This window comes from Monodelphis domestica, chromosome 2 (assembly GCF_027887165.1).
Source record: "Monodelphis domestica isolate mMonDom1 chromosome 2, mMonDom1.pri, whole genome shotgun sequence".
In the NCBI taxonomy this organism is placed as follows: Eukaryota; Metazoa; Chordata; class Mammalia; order Didelphimorphia; family Didelphidae; genus Monodelphis; species Monodelphis domestica.
In genome coordinates this window covers 145425348-145446976 of record NC_077228.1, presented here as the reverse complement: position 1 = coordinate 145446976, position 21629 = coordinate 145425348, and the positions used below count along the sequence as shown (strand labels likewise).

The window sequence follows — 21629 nt, the reverse complement described above, 5'->3', positions numbered from 1 at the left end:
GGTCCAGATTACAGGAGCGCAGAAGCAGGCAGTAGGAGCCGGGTGCGGGCAGGGCCAGGGCTGAAGCCGGAGAGGGATCTTAGGAGGAGTGGATGGCTGCAGGAAGGAGCTGATAAAGAGGCTTTTCTGAAAATAATTGGAGAAATGTGGCTCAAAAAATTATCTAGGCTATCTTTTTTTTTTAATTTGAGAAGTTCTCATCCAATCTAGTGGTCTCCAGACTGTAAAAGTTAAATTTAGTCTCTACTGAGAAAAATATTATATTTTATGAGGTTTATTAACAATTATTAGAAATCAAGGATACAAAATAATAAACCATGGGTCTAGGACTGATTAGTCCATTCACAGCCTACTTAGAACATGTTGCAATCTCTGAGTAGTGGAAGAGAGAGAGACTTAAGTAGGCATTGAAACCAGTTTAAATACAATTTGTGTTCTCGCCCAGGTGGGGACTCAGGTGAGATTATAGGGAACTCTGAGAAGTACCAAGGACTTCTAGGGATTGAAGTCTGGGGTTCAAATCTCCATTTTTACACAACTTTGCTACATCCCCTCCAGCATTCATTACTTTCCTTTGCTGTCATGTTAGCCAATATGATAGGTGTGAGGTGATACCTCAGAGTTGTTTTGATTTGCATCTCTCTGATTATAAGAGATTTAGAACACTTTTTCCAGTGCTTATTAAAAGTTGTGATTTCTTTGATTGAAAATTGCCTATTCATGCCCCTTGCCCATTTTTCAATTGGAGAATAACTTGATTTTTTTGAACAAATGGTTTAACTCTTTATAAATCTGAGTAATTAGACCTTTGTCAGAGGTTTTTGTAATGAAGATTGTTTCCCAATTTGTTGCTTCCATTCTAGTTTTGGATGCATTAGTTTTGTTTGTACAAAAACTTTAATTTGATGTAATCAAAATTATTGATTTTACATTTTGTGACTCTTTCTAAGTCTTGCTTGGTTTTAAAGTCTTTCCTTTCCCATAGATCTGACAAGTATACTATTCTGTGTTTGCCTAATTTGCTTATAGTTTCCTTCTTTATATTCAGGTCATTCACGCATTCTGAGTTTATCTTGGTGTAGGGTGTGAGATATTGATCCAAACCTAATTTCTACCATACTGTCTTCCAATTTTCCCAGCAGTTTTTATCAAAAAGTGGGTTTTGGTCCCCAAAAGTTGGATCTTTGGGCTTATCATAGACTGTCTTGCTGAGGTTATTTACCCCAAGTCTATTCCACTGATCCTCCTTTCTGTCTCTTAGCCAGTACCAAATTGTTATGATGACCACTGCTTTATAGTATAGTTTAAGATTTGGGACTGGAAGTCCTCCTTCCTTTGCATTTTTTTTTCATGATTTCCTTGGATATCCTTGATCTTTGTTCTTCCAAATGAACTTTGTTATATTTTTTTCTAATTCAGTAAAAAAGTTCTTTGGTAGTTCAACGAGTATGGCACTAAATAGGTAAATTAATTTGGGTAGGATTGTCATTTTTATTATGTTAGCTCGTCCCACCCATGAGCAATCAATGTTTTTCCAATTGTTTAGATCTAGTTTTAATTGTGTGGAGAGTGTTTTGTAGTTGTGCTCATATAGTTCCTGTGTTTGTCTCGGCAGATAGATTCCTAAGTATTTTATATTGTCTAGGGTGATTTTAAATAGAATTTCCCTTTTTAATTCTTGCTGCTGAAATGGTTTGGAGATATATAGAAATGCTGATGACTTATGCAGGTTTATTTTGTATCCTGCAACTTTGCTAAAGTTGTTGATTATTTCGACTAGATTTTTGGTTTCTTCTCTAGGATTCTTTAAGTAGACCATCATATCATCCGCAAAGAGTGATAGCTTGGTCTCCTCATTGCCAATTTTAATACCTTCAATTTCATTTTCTTCTCTAATTGCTATTGCTAGTGTTTCTATACAATGTTAAATAATAGAGGTGATAATGGGTACCCTTGTTTCACTCCTGATCTTATTGGGAAGGATTCGAGTTATTACCATTGCAGATGTATGCTGATGGTTTTAGATATATACTGTTTATTATTTTTAGGAAAGGCCCTTCTATTCCTATACTTTTTAGTGTTTTCAATAGGAATAGGTGTTGTATTTTATCAAAGGCTTTTTCTGCATCTATTGAGATAATCATGTCATTTTTGTCAGTTTGCTTGTTAATATGGTCAGTTATGCAGATAGTTTTCCTAATGTTGAACCATCCTTGCATTCCTGGTATGAATCCTACCTGGTCATAGTGAATAACCCTTGTGATGACTTGCTGGAGTCTGTTTGCTAGTATCCTATTTAAGATTTTTGCATCTATATTCATTAGGGAGATTGGTCTATAGTTTTCTTTCTCTGTTTTTGACCTGCCTGGCTTTGGGATCAGTACCATATTTGTGTTGTAAAATGAATTTGATAGAAGTCCTCTTGGCTTATTCTGTCAAATAGTTTGTATAATATTGGGATTAGTTGTTCTTTGAATGTTTGATAGAATTCATTTGTGAATCCATCAGGACCTGGGGATTTTTTCATAGGGAGTTCTTTGATGGCTTGTTCAATTTCTTTTTCTGATATGGGGTTGTTTAAGTAATCAATTTCTTCCTCTGTTAGTCTAGGCAATTTATATTTTTGTAAGTATTCATCCATATCTCCTAGATTGTTATATTTGTTGCCATATGATTGGGCATAATAGTTTTTAATGATTGCCTTAATTTCCTCTTCATTAGAGGTGAGGTCTCCCTTTTCATCTTGGATACTGTCAATTTGGTTTTCTTCTTTCCTTTTTTAAATTAAACTTACTAGTACTTTGTCTATTTTATTTGTTTTTTTTTTCAAAGTACCAGCTTCTAGTCTTATTTATTAAATCAATAGTTCTTTGACTTTCAATTTTATTAATTTCTCCTTTGATTTTTAGGATCTCTAATTTAGTCTTCATCTGAGGATTTTTAATTTGTTCACTTTCTAGGTTTTTTTAATTTGCATGCCCAATTCATTGACCTCTGCCCTCCCTAATTTATTAATATATGAACTCAAGGATATAAATTTCCCCCTGAGTACTGCTTTGGCTGCATCCCATAGGTTTTGAAAGGATATCTCATCATTGTCATTTTCTTCAATGAAGTTATTGTTTCTATGATTTGTTGTTTAACCAGTTTTGGAGAATCGTATTGTTTAATTTCCAATTAATTTTTTATTTACCTCTCTATGTGCCCTTACTAATTATTATTTTCAATGCATTGTGATCTGAGAAGGTTGCATTTATTATTTCTGCTCTTTTGCACTTGTGTTCAATGTTTTTATGCCCTAATACATGGTCAGTTTTTGTGAATGTACCAAGTGCTGCTGAAAAGGTTTATTCCTTTTTGACCCTGTTTATTTTTCTCTACATATCTACTAATTCTAATTTTTCTAAGATTTCATTTATTTCTCTTACCTCTTTCTTATTTATTTTTTGGTTTGATTTATCTAGTTCAGATAGAGGAAGGTTCAGGTCTCCCACTAGTATAGTTTTTCTATTTCATCCTTGAGCTCCCCTAGTTTCTCCTTTAGAAATTTGGATGCTATGCCATTTGGTGCATATATGTTGAGTGCTGATATTTCCTCATTGTCTATACTACCTTTTATCAGGATGTTATTACCTTCCCTATCTCTTTTAACTAGATTTATTTTTACTTTGGCTTTGTCAGATATCATGATTGCAACTCCTGCCTTCTTTTTATCAGTTGATGTCCAATAGATTTTGGCTCTATCCTCTTACTTTCACCATATGCGTATCTACCTTCCTCAGGTGTGTTTCTTGTAGACAGCATATGGTAGGTTTTGCATTCAAATCCACTCTGCTATTCAGTTGCATTTTAATGGTGAGTTCATTCCATTCACATTCAGAATTATGATTACCAGCTGACTATTTCCCAGCATTTTGATTTCTACTCCTGGTCCTGCCTTTTCTTCTTTCACTATTTCCTTCTATACCAATGTTTGTTTTTAGTCAATCCCCCTAGTTCCCACCCTTATTTTACTTCCCTTTCTACCCTCCTCCCTTCTTATCCCCCCCCATTTGCCTTGCAATCTTTCTAAAACTACCCCCCACCCTCTCCCTCCATTATACTGCTTCCCTCCCCACCAATCTGTTTGTTACCCTTATACTCCCCTATAAGTCACACATCTCATCTCTGACCCCATGGATTGGATTATTCTTCCCTCTTTGGGTCAATTTCAATGCACATAAGAGTTGAGTATTTCCTATCACCAACTTCTTTACCCTTCCAGTATATTGATGTTCTCCCCCCTCCTGCCATGAGCTTCTTTGTGTCATATAAATTTATGCCCTTTTGTTTCTTTTCCCATTTCTTTTAGTATTAACCCCTTTCTTAGCTCTAGTTGTATATAGATTATATATACATATGTATATGTATTTATGCATACATATATCTACATATATATACACATGTATATATATATATATTTATACATACATATATCTATATACCTATTTATGTCTTGTCATTTCATCCTATACAGCTTGTCACTGTTTCCTCTAAGTGTAATTCTTCTAGCTGCCCAGTTGAAAATAACAATTTTTAAGAGTTACCAATGACCTCTTTTCTTATAGGGATACATATCATTTTAACTTATTGAGTCTCTTTAAAAAAAGTGGTTTTTGTTTTGTTTTGTTTTTCTCTTTTTGTCCCCTCTTTTTTATATTACCTTTTAATGATTCTCTTGAGTTCTATGCTTGAGCATCTAATTTTCTGTTCAGGTCTGGTCTTTTCTTTACAAATGTTTGGAATTCTTCTATTTTGTTAAATGACCATACTTTCCCCTGTAAGAATATAGTCATTTTTGCTGGGTAATTGGTTCTTGGTTGTAGACCTAGTTCCCTTGCTTTTTGGAATATCATATTCCATGCCTTTTGGTCCTTCAGTGTAGATGCAGCCAGATCCTGTGTTATCCTCGCTGTGGTTCCATGGTATCTGAATGACTTCTTCTTGGCAGCTTGTAATATTTTTTCTTTGGTCTGATAGTTCTTTAATTTGGCTATAACACTCCTGGGTGTTGTCAGTTGGGAATTAAGTACAGGAGGTGATCTGTGGATTCTTTCAATCTTCACTTTTCCCTCCTGTTCTAGAATATCGGGGCAGTTTTCTTGAATAATGTCCTGTAGTATTATGTCCAGGCTTTTTAATTTGTCATGGTCTTCTGGTAGACCAATAATTCTTAAATTGTCTCTCCTCAAATGATTTTCTAAAGCCTCTGTTTTGTGAATGAGATGCTTCATATATTCCTCAATTTTTTCATTCTTTTGGTTTTGTTTTATAGTGTCTTGATGCCTTGTGAGGTCACTTAATTCTAGCTGTTGTATTCTGATTCTTAAAGACTGGATTTCATCCCTGGATTTTTGGTCATCCTTCTCCTTCTGGTCTGATTTTCTTTGGAGGTCATCTTTCATTCTCTTTACCTCATCTCTCATCTCCATTGCCTCATCTTTCATCTCCTTTGCCTCATTTTCAAACTGGTTGATTTTGGCTTTCAAGACACTATTTTCTGTTTCTAGATGACTTATCTTAGTTTTTAAATTCTTTTCCCAATTGTCTTCAGCCTCTCTTAATTGTGTTTTGAATTTCATTTTGAGTTCTTCCAAAGCCTGTATCCAATTCGCTGGGATTTCTGTTTTATTACTTGCCTCCTCCTGTGTATTGTTTGTTCTTGGTTCATTGCCTGTGCAGAAGCTGTCAATTGTAATTGCTTTCTTCTTTTTTCTGTTGTTTGCTCATATTTACCCCTTCTTTGCTCCCTGTATTTGTCTGTTCTCTTGCTTCTTTCATTTTTTTTTTTGGTTTTGGGGCTTTCTGTCAGTCTCCCCTACTGGAGCTTTGTCAGATCTTTCAGTGCCATTTGTGGGGAGGAGTGTTGGAGTTTGAGCTTCCCTGTCCTCTGGAGGCTTTTGATTGGATTAAAGTCCAGTAGTCAGTGAGGGAGGGGTGTTGGAACTTAGTATTCCTTGAGCTCTGAAGACTTTTGATGGGATTAAGTTCAGCTGTGTTTGGCTGGATGTGCCCTGAGGCCAAAACCTCCTGGAAGGTTGGAGCAATATGGAGGGTGTCAGATGTCCTTACAGGCTTCCAGCTCTTCTCTTCCTCTCCAGCTGCTTCCCTGCCACCTGTGTTCGATGCTCTGAGCCTGGCACAGCCCTGCCTGCAAGGTACACCCTCCAGACCAGCGCCTTTGCCTGCCCAGAGGTTCTGGCTGCCTCTGGAGGCTTAGCACTCTAGTTGGGGGGTGGGGGAAAGGGGTCCTGTACCTTCCCTCTGCCTTCCTCCTAAGCCCGAGTGTTCTTGGATTCCAGCTTTTGGAGGGCATACCTTTTGAATTGAGTCCAGCAGGAGGTTTCCCCAGCTCTGTCTTGTTGTTAGGTTTGATTTTCAGTCCCCTCGGAGAATTTAGCTTGTGATCGGTAAGGAAGGGTTTTCAGAGGTCTGAACTATTGCTGATCCTAAGCCACCATCTTAACTCTGCCTCCACTGCTTTCTTTTAAAACAGAAAATTCCTTTCATAACTGAGGGAAAGGGAGTATGTGTGTGTGGGGGGGGGTATGATATGTGAGGTGAGGTATGGAGTTTGCCACTGAGTGAAAATGACATAAAATATTTAGTAATAATTTAAATTTTTAATAATTAATCACAATAATAAATATTTTATTTTTACTTAAAGCTTTATTTTATAATTTCTATATTTGTTATAAATATATATTACATAATTTAGAACAAAATTATATATAACAAATTATAAATATATACCATGAAATATATATTAACATTTGTTTAATAATATTTTATTTTAAATTATTTAGTAATAATAATTGACATTCATATAGCACTTTAAGGTTTGCAAAAATGCTTTACTTACAATATGGAAACTAAGTAGTGCAGCAGATAGAGAACTGAGCCTGGAGTGAGAAATACCTGAGTTGAAATATGATCTCAGATACTTATTAACTGTGTAACCTTGGGCAAGGCATTTAACCTCTGCCTCAACTTCCTCAACTGTAAAATGGGGATAGTAATAAAAACTTATCTCCTGGGATTGTTTCTGAGAATTAAATGAGTTAATATTAGTATAATATTTGGTACTTGGTAGGCACTACATAGATATCAGCTATTATTATTATTATCAACATCATCATCACCACCACCATCTCATTTGAACTTAACCACAGCCTTCTAGGATAACAAATGCCTATTGATATTATTGTTCCCATTTTACAGATGAGGAAACTGAAGCTTAAAAAAAATAAGTAACTTATCTCTCCTTGTTTATCCAATTGATAAGTGTAAAAGGAAGGATCTAAATCTGGATTTCTCCTGATTCTAGGTCCAACACACTTTTTTTGTTTGCCTTGCTGCCAGGACCATGATGACAAAACTATGTAATATTACCTATCCCATCAGGCAGTGTAACCATGCAGATATTTCCAGAGTTGTGCTATATGGGCTATTTCTGGAAAATCAAATACAACTTGACCAACACTACTCATCTTTTTCTCCATCTCTTTCCCACTCCCAATATTTCAATCAATAAACAAGCTTTTATTAAGTACCTACTAAATTCCAGGCATGGTGCTAGGACTAGTGGACAAAGAATCAAAACTGAAATAGTTCCTACCCTCATGCAGCTTACGTTCTGGTGACATAGGTGACATGCATGCAACAGAGATAAGTTTTTTGGAAACATATAAAATACAAAGTAACCATAGGGAAAATCACTAGCAGAGGTGGGAGGCAAGTACCCCCCAAAAGAAGTAATAGGGAACCTTTGAGGTTCCTACATAAGGGTATCCAGGATGACATTGTCAGAACTGCATTTTAAGCAAGTCATGTTGGCGCTTGTATGAAGTATGGCTTAGAGTAGGAAGAAATTTCAGGCAAGAAGAACTGTTATGAAGATTTTGGAATAGTCTAGGCAAGAGGTCCTGAGAGCCTGAAATTGAGTGGAAGCTTTGTAAATGCATATAAGGAGATATATATGAAAGATGCAAAAGGTAGAAATAATAAGATTTTTTAACTGGAGACAAAGACAAAAATAACCTGAATTGACAGAGTTAATGCTCATAAAGTGGTCTGACATGCAATGTACAAGTATTTGTAATAGGGACCAACTGACTGGTTTTTCTAGATTTTCTTTTTATACTCTAAATTGAGTGTTAAGGCTCAAGTGAATAAATCAGTTATTCTTCTGAGGTTCTTAATCCCTTTTTATTTTACCCTCCTCTAATTGAAAAATTCTAGGGCAAAAAAGTACAAGATATCTAGCTTTGGTTTCCTACTTACTTTTCCCCCTTCTAAATTAGATGAGGTTTAGGGTCCTAAACAATGTAATAACTATGACAATTTGTTGGGTCCATGAACAGGAGAGATAAATACAGGAACAAAAATTGGGCAATTACTTCAAAGTACTGTAACTGAAATCTCACCACCAATTGTGGCCACTGCTCATGAAGATGGACATCTTCGAATATGGAACATGGAGGTAAGGTTACAGCACATCATTTGTTTGTAATGAGAATCAATTTAGGGCAGAAAAAAATATTTGTAAGGAGTAATGGGACCTGTTTTGTGACTCTTCCATTAGGCATTTATCAAGATTTCTTGGGTATTCCAGAGTACTCTAGTGTTCCTGAAATTCTTCTTTAAAGACATTCTCTGATACCTACCAACTAGATACAGATAGAGAACATCTCAGAGAATGAAATATCCCCTCCCCCAAGTAAATCTTCCATAATAACAAATAATTTAAAAATAGAATGTTCATCAAACACATGATACTTAAAAGGATCTATGATCTTATTGATTTATTGATTCCAATAAAGCATACTGAAACTTTTCTGACTATCATTTTCATCTTTTAAACAAATCTTCCTGTTAATTCACTATGTAGGATCTTCCTCAAATTCTTGACAGATTTTTGACAAATCCTCTTGACAGAAGAAGGTTACTAATGGAGAAATTTTGTTGGTCATCTGTTATCATCTACTCTCATGATATGAATAGTCTACACTTTTTTTCATTTATATAATTTTTGATGTCAGTCTTTATAATGCATCTCCTTTGTAATTTCTTGTTTATAATCTGATATAGTCTGCTAATACCTACCATGAGCTACTCCATTGCACTTTGGGTGATTCTCAATTTCAATTATTAAAAGATTCATTGTGGGGGGCAGCTGGGTAGCTCAGTGGATTGAGAGCTAGCCCTAGAGACGGGAGGTCCTAGGTTCAAAACTGACCTCAGACACTTCCCTGCTGTGTGACCCTGGGCAAGTCACTTGACCCCCATTGCCTAGCCCTTACCACTCTTCTGCCTTGGAGCCAATACACAGTATTGACTCCAAGACGGAAGGTAAGGGTTTAAAAAAAAAAAAGATTCATTGTGTATTTAAAGTGCATGTTCAAGATACAAATCTATACATACACAAAGCATGTGTGTGTGTATATATATATATATATGCACACATATATAAAGATATGTCAACACACACTCACTGATGAAAAGATTCTATAGATAGTCTATCCAGCTGAAAATTGAAATTCCCAAAGCATGTCTGACCCTGCTCTAGAAATGCAGTGTTTCTTCCTATTACTTTAAATCAAATTCAAGCTCCTCTACTTAACATTTAAAGTAATTCCCAATCTGGTTTCAACTTGGCTAATATTATTGCACATTACTTGCCTTCACATACTCTATAGTCTAACTAAACTTATTTATTTGCTGTTCTCTTTGTAAAACATTACATTTCCCACCTCCATGCCTTTGCAAAATGGCCTGAATTAATTCCCTGGCCATTCTTTCCCTCATTCGATTGGAAAATGCTGAGATTTGAGTAGGGGTGATGACAAGAAGTGAAGACAGATACAAGAGAAACAGAAAATGTCACACTCGGGATCAAAATTGGAGATTACTAATGCAGTACTGGTGACAGCAAGTGTTTTTTCATTGGGGTGAGCTACTGAGTCCACTTACCACCCTCTGAGATGAGTTGGCTTTAGTTGTTGGAGGTGCCTATAGCAACAAAACAGCCAGATGAAACCAAAATATAGCATTGGTCATGGAGTTTGTTTACTTCCAAGTTCACTTAGATTTTCAAGTCCATTCCCCATGTTGTAAACCCTAGATCCAGAGTTCTTCCAGGGTTGCTTCTGCTCCTTCCTTAAGTGAATCAAGCATTAAGTATGAACTCCTTTGACTACTGGAAGGGAAGAAGAAATGGGGAGCTAAATAAATTTAAATTATACATTCCCTAAAACTCTTGAGCTGGAGTAGTTCTGTACAGTGTGGGAGACTCTAAATTTAAGAATAATGGTGGAATCACAATGATTTTATAGATGTTTTCTTATTTTGTCAGATATTGGTTCCTTATTCTTATGTACTATTTGCTTATCAATTCTATGCTTAAAAAAAAGCAATATCTGAGTGTGTTTGTCTTCTCTGAAGTATACATACTACACTGTACCAAAGTTGTATGACTACCACTTACTGGTAGTCATAAATATAGTAAATTCAAAAAGAGGACAGAGTTTACTAATAAGTGATGGCTAAAACACTAAATCCTGACTGCATAAATCTATAAATCCACATTCCTCTTGACAACTAGTTGGTGCTATCTCACAGAAGGATTTAGAAATAAGGAATAAAAGATCTCTAATTTTGAGAAACATACAGAGCATTCTACTTACTATACATTTCATCCTAGTGGGGCATACATAAACCACAAAGGTGGCCATGAGGTTCCCCAAGACCCAGGTCCTTAAATAGGATAGGATGATTGAACAAGATTAGCTACCCAGTGGTTAAACAATGAATATCGTTTCTTTTTTCTCCATGGGTAGTTAAGTCAAACATAGAATAATCATGAAGCTGAGTTATGGAGTACTGATTTAGGATGTGATATAACTAGCACAACGTTATCTATAAGGAAACGTATCTGCAGGACTTCACCACCTTTAGGGAATTCCTATTCGGTTTGGATTTTGTATTGTCTTCTCAATAACAGTAGTAAACACTTTGACTATTACCTCCATATTTTATACTTTAGTTTAAATTAATGATGAGCGTTATCAAGCATGATCTACATTATTATAACTTTCAAACAATCTCACATAATTTTGGCATCTGCAAGGAAGATACATTGTTATTTTATTAGCTGCACTTTATTAAAGGGCTTCTAGTATATTTTAAATCACATGATTTAAGCAGTATACCTTCATCAAAACTCTTGTTGCTATAGCTTCTTCAAACATTTACATGAACCTGGAGTAGAACTAGGAATCCACTCTGAAGGTAGGTAACAAAAGTAATCTTTGCATCCACAGGACAGTTTTAATAAAGTTAATATGGATTAGCTTCTTTTATATCACAACTCTTTATATAGTCCATCTCCTGCTAGATAATTCACTCCACTATATTTGGATTCATGTCTTGAAAGAGTATGAGCATCAGTGCTCATCAGCGAATGAGTATATTCAGAATCTGGACATCACAGTCATAATCAGGGACTCCTCTTCTTTTTACATGTCAAAGCAAGGGAAATTGCTCCCTTGTGGTAACTACCATGCATTGAATGTCATCAGTTCTGCTTAGTCTCTGACATATGAACAAACAGTTCAGAAAGGTAAAATCTTTTATTAACTGAACTTTACTCAAGGGCTTCTAATATATTTTAAATCACATGAATGGAAAATGACTTTTCAGACTCAACATGAGCAATTCAAGTAAGATATGCCACTTTGATGGGCAACATGATAGACAAGGGTTCAACATCTGATTAATAAGCAGGAGAACTCCTGGACCGATTTCTCATTGCCTACTTAGACAAGATCCACAGTTTTCCATAAAAGGAACAAGACCAAAAAGCCAAGGAAGAGGACATATTAACTCCCTCACCATGGCTTCTGTTGTAAAGCAGAAAATATGCCTTTCAAAAAGAAAATACTATTTTTATCTGTTCTAGAACCAAATGATCTCCACATGAATTTGTAGAATAGAGAAATAATATCTGATACTAATATAATGTTCTTTAATGTTTATGAAGTATTTTATATATATCATCTCATTTTCTCTTAACCCTTTAAAGAAGTTATTATAGCTTTTACTATCTTCATTTTTGAGACAAGGAAACTGATCCTAGGAAAATGAAAATAAGTAAAATATTGTCAGAATTCAGCTCAGGTTTTCCCTGATTCTAAATCTATTATTCTTTCCATTGTGTAACACTACATAGGGATGTACTTGCCTTTAGAGATTAAGGCCTTACAGCATTCTCTAGGATTTCCCAGTACCAGTCAGCAGCATAAGTAAAAAAGGCTGTTGGTGGGAGTAAATCAAGAATGTAATTTGACAGGGCATGAATGGTGACAAGACAAGAGGGCATGGGACTTGAGAGTAGCGAGAATTAGGTCAGAAAGGTTCAATATAATATCAAGACTGAGAAAATAGGGAATAAAGGACAGAGCCTGAGATAATCTTGTGGGATGGAGATCAAAAAGAGAATAAAGAATATATTTTTGGAAGAATGGAGCACAAGGAGACATAGACTGATAGGAAGCCACCATCAAATAATTTTAGAATTTCCTCTCCACTTCCACCTCTTAAAATCCTTCATTTTCTTTAAGAATCAGTTCAAATGCCATCATTTGCATAAAGCCTTTCTCTATCTTCAGCCTCAGCTACTAAGGCATATCTCCCAAATCACCTTCTATTTGGGGCATTCCATATATATGTAATTGATGTTTAATTCTTGCTAATTGATCACTGAAATGGAACTTGTAGGTAGTGGTAAGATCAAGTATGTGACCAATTCTCAGTGTGCCGGATGGAGAGTAGTTAGTGGGAAATGAGGAAATTAAGGAACTTGGAGGTCATGGGTTTTGAAGTGATATCAATGTGTTTACTAAAGTACCAGTATGAGAAAAGAAATGGGATGGGAGGAGAGGAAAAATGGATCAATTACTGGACTTGAAGAAGGAAAGGAAATGATTTGGAAACTGGAAGATAGATGCCACTAAGATCTGAATAGGGTGGAGTATTTGAATAGAGTGAATCTTGGAAAAGGAGAGGCTACTAATAAATGGCAGCAGAGTGAAGGTCTATAAATAGCAGTGAAGAGTAAAGAGTATGTGTCCTCCTGGCCCAAGGTATTGGAGTCTTGGAAAAGGATACATGCATACAGTTCTAGAGAGCTTGGTCAGTAAACAACAGAAGTTTGTTGAAAATAGAACAAAGGGACTTCCGGTTAAGATGGCGGCTTAGAGAAAGCTAAAGTTCAGATCTCCGGAAAACCCTTCCCGACCGATCTCAAACTATAAGCTCCTAAGGCGCCGAAATTCAAAAAGATCAACAACACAGACCCTGGGAACCCTCCTCCTGGACCTGGACCCGGATCAAAAGGTACGGCTCCCCTCAAAAGCCAGAACCCGAGATCACTCGGACCTAAGGGGTAGGAGCGCAGAGTCCAAGGCTCCGGGAAGCCGCAGCCCGGCCGGCTCAGAGAGCAGGGTCCTCGGAACAACAACCCTCAGGGCCTTCTATCCGAGTCCCAGTGAAAGTCACTGCCTGGAGCAAGACAGCCTCACCGGCTGGATCCTGCTATCCAAGTCTCAGTGAAAGTCTCTGCCCTCGGAGCTTGGGGAAGCTGCAGCCCATCCCCCCGCAGGCCTACGAAACAGTCTCACAGCCAGCGATTCTGAAGGCAACTTCCGGAAAGCAACGTGGTCCGACCCTTCCATTCCAGTTCCAGTGAGGCATATTCAGTTTAACCCAGGGAAAGCTCATAGAACCAACAATCTGCCCAGGACTAAAGCCTCTGAACACCAGACAGAGATAAGAAAAGCTAATCCTCCACATTCAGAGATGGCAAACTCCACAGAAGCACAGAAACCCCAAAATACCAAGAAAAATAAGAAGAAAGGGGCGACTTTGGACACATTCTATGGAGCCAAAATACAAAATACAGAGCAGATAGAAGATAATATACAAGAAAATGCTCCAAAACCTTCCAAAGGAAATGGAAACTCTCCACAAACCTATGAAGAATTTGAATCAGAAATGACCAAAAAGATGGAAGCCTTCTGGGAGGAAAAGTTGGAAATAATGCAAAAGAAATCCACGCATCTACAAAACCTGTATGATGAAACTGAAAAGGAAAACCAGGCTTTAAGGGCCAGAATCAGGCAGCTGGAAGACAACGATCATGTAAAAGAGCAAGAATTAATAAAGCAAAGCCAAAATACCAAGAAATTAGAAGAGAACATAAAATATCTCACTGACAAGGTGATAGATCTGGAAAATAGAGGGAGAAGGGATAATTTAAGAATAATTGGACTCCCAGAAAAGCCAGAAATAAACACCAAACTGGACATGGTGATACAAGATATAATCAAAGAAAATTGCCCAGAGATTCTAGAACAAGGGGGCAATACAACCACTGACAGAGCTCACAGAACACCTTCTACACTAAACCCCCAAAAGACAACTCCCAGGAATGTAATTGCCAAATTCCAAAGCTATCAAACAAAAGAAAAAATCCTACAGGAAGCCAGAAAAAGACAATTTAGATATAAAGGAATGCCAATCAGGGTCACACAAGACCTTGCAAGTTCTACTCTGAATGATCGTAAGGCATGGAACATGATCTTCAGAAAGGCAAGAGAGCTGGGTCTCCAACCAAGAATCAGCTACCCAGCAAAACTGACTATATACTTCCAAGGGAAAGTATGGGCATTCAACAAAATAGAAGACTTCCAACTTTTTGCAAAGAAAAGACCAGAGCTCTGTGGAAAGTTTGATACCGAAAAACAAAGAGCAAGGAATACCTGAAAAGGTAAATATTAAGGAAAGGGGAAAAATGTTATCTTCTTCTTTTACTCAAACTCTCTTCTATAAGGACTACATTTATATCAATCGATGTATACTAATATGTGGGGGAAATGTAATGTATAAATAGGGGGTAAAGAAAGACCAAATAGAATAATCACTCTCACACAAAGATTCACATGGGAAGGGGAGGGGAAGAAAACTCCTATAAGAAGGAGAGGAAGAGGGGGGGGCGGGTTTACTTAAACCTCAATCTCAGGGAAATCAACTCTGAGAGGGAAAAACATCCAGATCCATTGGGATCTTGAATTCTATCTTACCCAACAAGGGTAAGGAGAAGGGAAAACCAAGGGGGGGAGGGGGAGAGGGAGAACAAAAAGGGAGGGAAAGAGAGGGGGGAGGGGGAGGGAAGAAAAAGGGAGGGACTAAAAAGGGAAACATCAAGGGAGGGGATAAGGGGGACTGATTCAAAGTAAATCACTGGACTAAAAGGTAGAGCCGAAGAAGAAAAGGTTAGAATTAGGGAAGGCAATCAAAATGCCAGGGAGTCCACAAATGACAATCATAACTTTGAACGTGAATGGGATGAACTCACCCATAAAACGTAGATGAATAGCAGAATGGATTAGAATCCAAAACCCTACCATATGTTGTCTTCAAGAAACACACATGAGGCGGGTTGACACCCACAAGGTCAGAATTAAAGGATGGAGTAAGACCTTCTGGGCCTCAACTGATAGAAAGAAGGCAGGAGTGGTAATCATGATATCTGATAAAGCCAATGCAAAAATAGACCTGATCAAAAGGGATAGGGAAGGTAATTATATTTTGTTAAAAGGGACTCTAGACAATGAGGAAATATCATTAATCAACATGTATGCACCAAATAATATAGCACCCAAATTTCTAATGGAGAAACTAGGAGAATTGAAGGAAGAAATAGACAATAAAACCATACTAGTGGGAGACTTAAACCAACCATTATCAAATTTAGATAAATCAAATCAAAAAATAAATAAGAAAGAGGTAAAAGAAGTGAATGAAATCTTAGAAAAATTAGAATTAATAGACATATGGAGAAAAATAAATAGGGATAAAAAGGAATACACCTTCTTCTCAGCACCACATGGCACATTCACAAAAATTGACCATACATTAGGTCACAGAAACATAGCACACAAATGCAAAAAAGCAGAAATAATGAATGCAGCCTTCTCAGATCACAAGGCAATAAAAATAATGATTAGTAATGGTACATGGAAAACCAAATCTAAAACCAATTGGAAATTAAACAATATGATACTCCAAAACCTTTTAGTTAAAGAAGAAATCATAGAAACAATTAATAATTTCATCAAGGAAAATGACAATGGCGAAACATCCTTTCAAACCTTTTGGGATGCAGCCAAAGCGGTAATCAGAGGTAAATTCATATCCCTGAATGCTTATATTAACAAACAAGGGAGAGCAGAGATCAATCAATTGGAAATGCAAATGAAAAAACTCGAAAGCGATCAAATTAAAAACCCCCAGCAGAAAACCAAATTAGAAATCCTAAAAATTAAGGGAGAAATTAATAAAATAGAAAGTGATAGAACTATTGATTTAATAAATAAGACAAGAAGCTGGTACTTTGAAAAAACAAACAAAATAGACAAAGTACTGGTCAATCTAATTAAAAAAAGGAAGGAAGAAAAGCAAATTCACAGCATTAAAGATGAAAAGGGGGACAGCACCTCCGATGAAGAGGAAATTAAGGCAATCATTAGAAATTACTTTGCCCAATTATATGGCAATAAATACACCAATTTAGGAGAAATGGATGAATATATACAAAAATACAAACTGCCTAGACTAACAGAAGAGGAAATAGAATTCTTAAATAATCCGAAATTGAAATCCAACAAGCCATCAAAGAACTTCCTAAGAAAAAATCCCCAGGGCCTGATGGATTCACCTGTGAATTCTATCAAACATTCAGAGAACAGTTAATCCCAATACTATACAAACTATTTGACATAATAAGCAAAGAGGGAGTTCTACCAAACTCCTTTTACGACACAAACATGGTACTGATTCCAAAACCAGGCAGGTCAAAAACAGAGAAAGAAAACTATAGGCAATCTCCCTAATGAATATAGATGCAAAAATCTTAAATAGGATACTAGCAAAAAGACTCCAGCAAGTGATCAGAAGGATCATTCACCATGATCAAGTAGGATTCATACCAGGGATGCAGGGCTGGTTCAACATTAGGAAAACCATCCACATAATTGACCACATCAACAAGCAAACTAGCAAGAACCACATGATTATCTCAATAGATGCAGAAAAAGCCTTTGATAAAATACAACACCCATTCCTATTAAAAACACTAGAAAGCATAGGAATAGAAGGGTCATTCCTAAAAATAATAAACAGTATATATCTAAAACCAACAGCTAATATCATCTGCAATGGGGATAAACTAGATGCATTCCCAATAAGATCAGGAATGAAACAAGGATGCCCATTATCACCTCTACTATTTGACATTGTACTAGAAACACTAGCAGTAGCAATTAGAGAAGAAAAAGGAATTGAAGGCATCAAAATAGGCAAGGAGGAGACCAAGTTATCACTCTTTGCGGATGACATGATGGTCTACTTAAAGAATCCTAGAGATTCAACCAAAAAGCTAATTGAAATAATCAACAACTTTAGCAAAGTTGCAGGATACAAAATAAACCCACATAAATCATCAGCTTTTCTATATATCTCCAACACAGCTCAGCAGCAAGAACTAGAAAGAGAAATCCCATTCAAAATCACCTTAGACAAAATAAAATACCTAGGAATCTACCTCCCAAGACAAACACAGGAACTATATGAACACAACTACAAAACACTCGCCACACAACTAAAACTAGACTTGAACAAATGGAAAAACATTAACTGCTCATGGATAGGACGAGCCAATATAATAAAAATGACCATCCTACCCAAACTTATTTACCTATTTAGTGCCATACCCATTGAACTACCAAAATACTTCTTCACTGATTTAGAAAAAACCATAACAAAGTTCATTTGGAAGAACAAAAGATCAAGGATATCCAGGGAAATAATGAAAAAAAACACATATGATGGGGGCCTTGCAGTCCCTGACCTAAAACTATATTACAAAGCAGCAGTCATCAAAACAATTTGGTACTGGCTAAGAAACAGAAAGGAAGATCAGTGGAATAGACTGGGGGAAAGCGACCTCAGCAAGACAGTATACGATAAACCCAAAGATCCCAGCTTTTGGGACAAAAATCCACTATTCGATAAAAACTGCTGGGAAAATTGGAAGACAGTGTGGGAGAGACTAGGAATAGATCAACACCTCACACCCTACACCAAGATAAATTCAAAATGGGTGAGTGACTTAAACATAAAGAAGGAAACCATAAGTAAATTGGGTAAACACAGAATAGTATACATGTCAGACCTTTGGGAGGGGAAAGGCTTTAAAACCAAGCAAGATATAGAAAGAATCACAAAATGTAAAATAAATAATTTTGACTACATCAAACTAAAAAGCTTTTGTACAAACAAAACCAATATAACTAAAATCAGAAGGGAAACAACAAATTGGGAAAAAATCTTCATAGAAACCTCTGACAAAGGTTTAATTACTCATATTTATAATGAGCTAAATCAATTGTACAAAAAATCAAGCCATTCTCCAATTGATAAATGGGCAAGGGAAATGGATAGGCAGTTCTCAGTTAAAGAAATCAAAACTATTAACAAGCACATGAAGAAGTGTTCTACATCTCTTATAATCAGAGAGATGCAAATCAAAACAACTCTGAGGTATCACCTCACACCTAGCAGATTGGCTAACATAACAGCAAAGGAAAGTAATGAATGCTGGAGGGGATGTGGCAAAGTAGGGACATTAATTCATTGCTGGTGGAGCTGTGAACTGATCCAACCATTCTGGAGGGCAATTTGGAACTATGCCCAAAGGGCGACAAAAGAATATCTACCCTTTGACCCAGCCATAGCACTGCTGGGTCTGTACCCCAAAGAGATAATGGACAAAAAGACTTGTACAAAAATATTCATAGCTGCGCTCTTTGTGGTGGCCCAAAACTGGAAAACGAGGGGATGCCCATCAATTGGGGAATGGCTGAACAAACTGTGGTATATGTTGGTGATGGAATACTATTGTGCTCAAAGGAATAATAAAGTGGAGAAGTTCCATGGAGACTGGAACAACCTCCAGGAAGTGAAGCAGAGCGAAAGGAGCAGAACCAGGAGAACATTGTACACAGAGACTAATACACTGTGGTATAATCGAACGTAATGGACTTCTCCATTAGTGGCGGTGTAATGTCCCTGAACAACTTGCAGGGATCCAGGAGTAAAAAACACTATTCATAAGCAAAGGATAAACTATGGGAGTGGAAACACTGAGAAAAAGCAACTGCCTTAATACAGAGGTTGAGGGGACATGACAGAGGATAGACTCTAAATGAACACTCTAATGCAAATACTATCAACAAAGCAATGGGTTCAAATCAAGAAAACATCTAATGCCCAGTGGACTTACGCGTCGGCTATGGGGGGTGGGGGGGGAGGAAAAGAAAATGATCTATGTCTTTAACGAATAATGCTTGGAAATGATCAAATAAAATATATTTAAAAAAAAAAGAAAATAGAACAAAGGTTTCAGAAGACACAATAAAAGAGAAAGGCAGAGCAGTGTAGAAATATGGGAATGTTATGGCTAAAGTGAATGGATACTTAAAATTTGTAGTAATGTCAGGAGAAGGAAGTTTTCACCTAAGCAATCTTCAACTCTGAATTGCACAAATTCAGAGAGATGAGTGCTTGCTAACTATAAGAAAGTAGACTGTCACTCCCTTACCAGTAATAAATTTAGTTATGTTCCAGGACCCTCTAGGTTAGCAGTCACTTACCAGTGATACCCACTTATCACTCCCTGAGTGACAGTAAGGTGGAAGTAGTTAGGAGTTTTCCTTTTCTGGTCATACTGGATAATCCTTGTGATAACTTGCTGTAGGCTTTTTGCTAGTATTTTATGTAAGATTTTTGCATCTATTTTCATTAAGGAGATTGGTCTATAGTTTTTGTTCTCTGTTTTTGGTCTGCCTGGCTTTGGAATCAATACCATATTTGTGTCATAAAAAGAATTTGGTAAGACTCCTTTGCTTATTTTGTCAAATAATATGTATAGTATTGGGATTACTTGTTCTTTAAATGTTTGATAAATTCACATGTGAATCCATGTGATCCTGGAGATTGTTTCTTAAGAAGTTCTTAATGGTTTGTTCAATTTCTTTTTCTGAGATGGGATTATTTAAGCATTCTATATCCTCTTTTGTTAATCTAGGAAATTTATACATTTTAAATATTCACCCATTTCACTTATATTGTAATATTTATTGCCACATAATTTGGCAAAATAGTTCTTAATAATTACCTTAATTTCCTCTTCATTAGAGGTGAGAGTATCCTTTTCATCTTTGATACTATTAATTTGATTCTCTTCTTATTTTTATTAACCAGTACTTTATCTATTTTATTTGTTTTAAGTGACAGATATAAAGAATGAAATCATAAATAAATTAGGTGAACATAGAATGGTATAGCTGTCAGATCTGTGGGGAAGGAAAGAATTTAAGACCAAGCAAGAGATAGAGAACATTACAAAATGTAAAATGAATGATTTTGATTGTATCAAATTAAAAAGATTTTGTACAGACAAAAAGACAATGCAACCAAAATTTGAAGGAAAGCAACAAACTGGGAGAACATTTTTATAACAAAATTCTTTGACAAAGGTTTAATGTCCCAACTATATCAGGAACTAAGTAAATTATACAAGAAACCAAGCTATTCCCCAATTGACAAATAGTCAAGGAACATGAATATGCAGTTTTCACATGATGAAATCAAAACTAGTAATAAGCACATGAAAAAGTGTTCTAAATTCCTCCTGATTAGAGAAATGAACATTAAAACAACTCTGGTAGCAGACTGGTCAATATTGTAGCAAAGGAAAGTGATAAATGTTGGGGGGGGGTGGCAAAATTGGGACATTAGTACCCTGCTGGTGGAGTTGTGAATTAGTCCAACCATTCTGGAGGGCAATTTGGAACTATGCCCAAAGGGCTTTAAAGTACTGCCTACCCTTTGACCCATCCATACCACTGTTGGGTCTACACCCCAAAGAGATAATAGGGAAAAATACTTGTACAAAAATATTTATAGCTGTACTCTTTGTGGTGGCAAAAAATGGAAAATGAGGGGATATCCATCGATTGGGGAATGGCTGAACAAATTGTGATATCTGATGGTAATGGAATACTACTGTGCTGAAAGGAATAATGAACTGGAGGAATTCCATGTGAACTGGAAAAACCTCCAGGAATTGATACATAGTGAAAGGAGCAGAACCAGGAGAACATTGTCCACAGAGACTGACACATTATGGCACAGTCAAATGTAATAGATTTTTTCTATTAGCAGCAATGCAATGACCCAGGACAATCCAGAGGAATTTATGAGAAAGAATGTTATTCACATCCAGAGAAAGAACTGTAGGAGCAGAAATGCAGAAGAAAAACATATGATTGATTACTTGGTTTGATAGGGATATGATTAGGGTTTTAATGTTGATCACTCTACTGCAAATATGACTAATATGGAAATAGATTTTGAACAATGATATGTGTATAATCCAGTGGAATTGCTTGTCAGCTCCAGGAGGGGGA

General features: G+C 36.4%; 1 protein-coding gene across 6 annotated transcripts in view; it reads left to right on the top strand.

Moving 5' to 3' along the window:
* The window catches only part of WDR64 (WD repeat domain 64), a 229641-nt gene that overhangs the window by 174148 nt on the left and 33864 nt on the right, over positions 1-21629 (top strand). For all 6 annotated transcript variants that reach the window (XM_016430227.2, XM_007481554.3, XM_007481553.3 and 3 more), the window contains one exon: positions 8403-8521. In XM_016430227.2, the coding sequence (XP_016285713.1) occupies positions 8403-8521 (119 nt within the window). The remainder of the gene's footprint in view (positions 1-8402; positions 8522-21629) is intronic.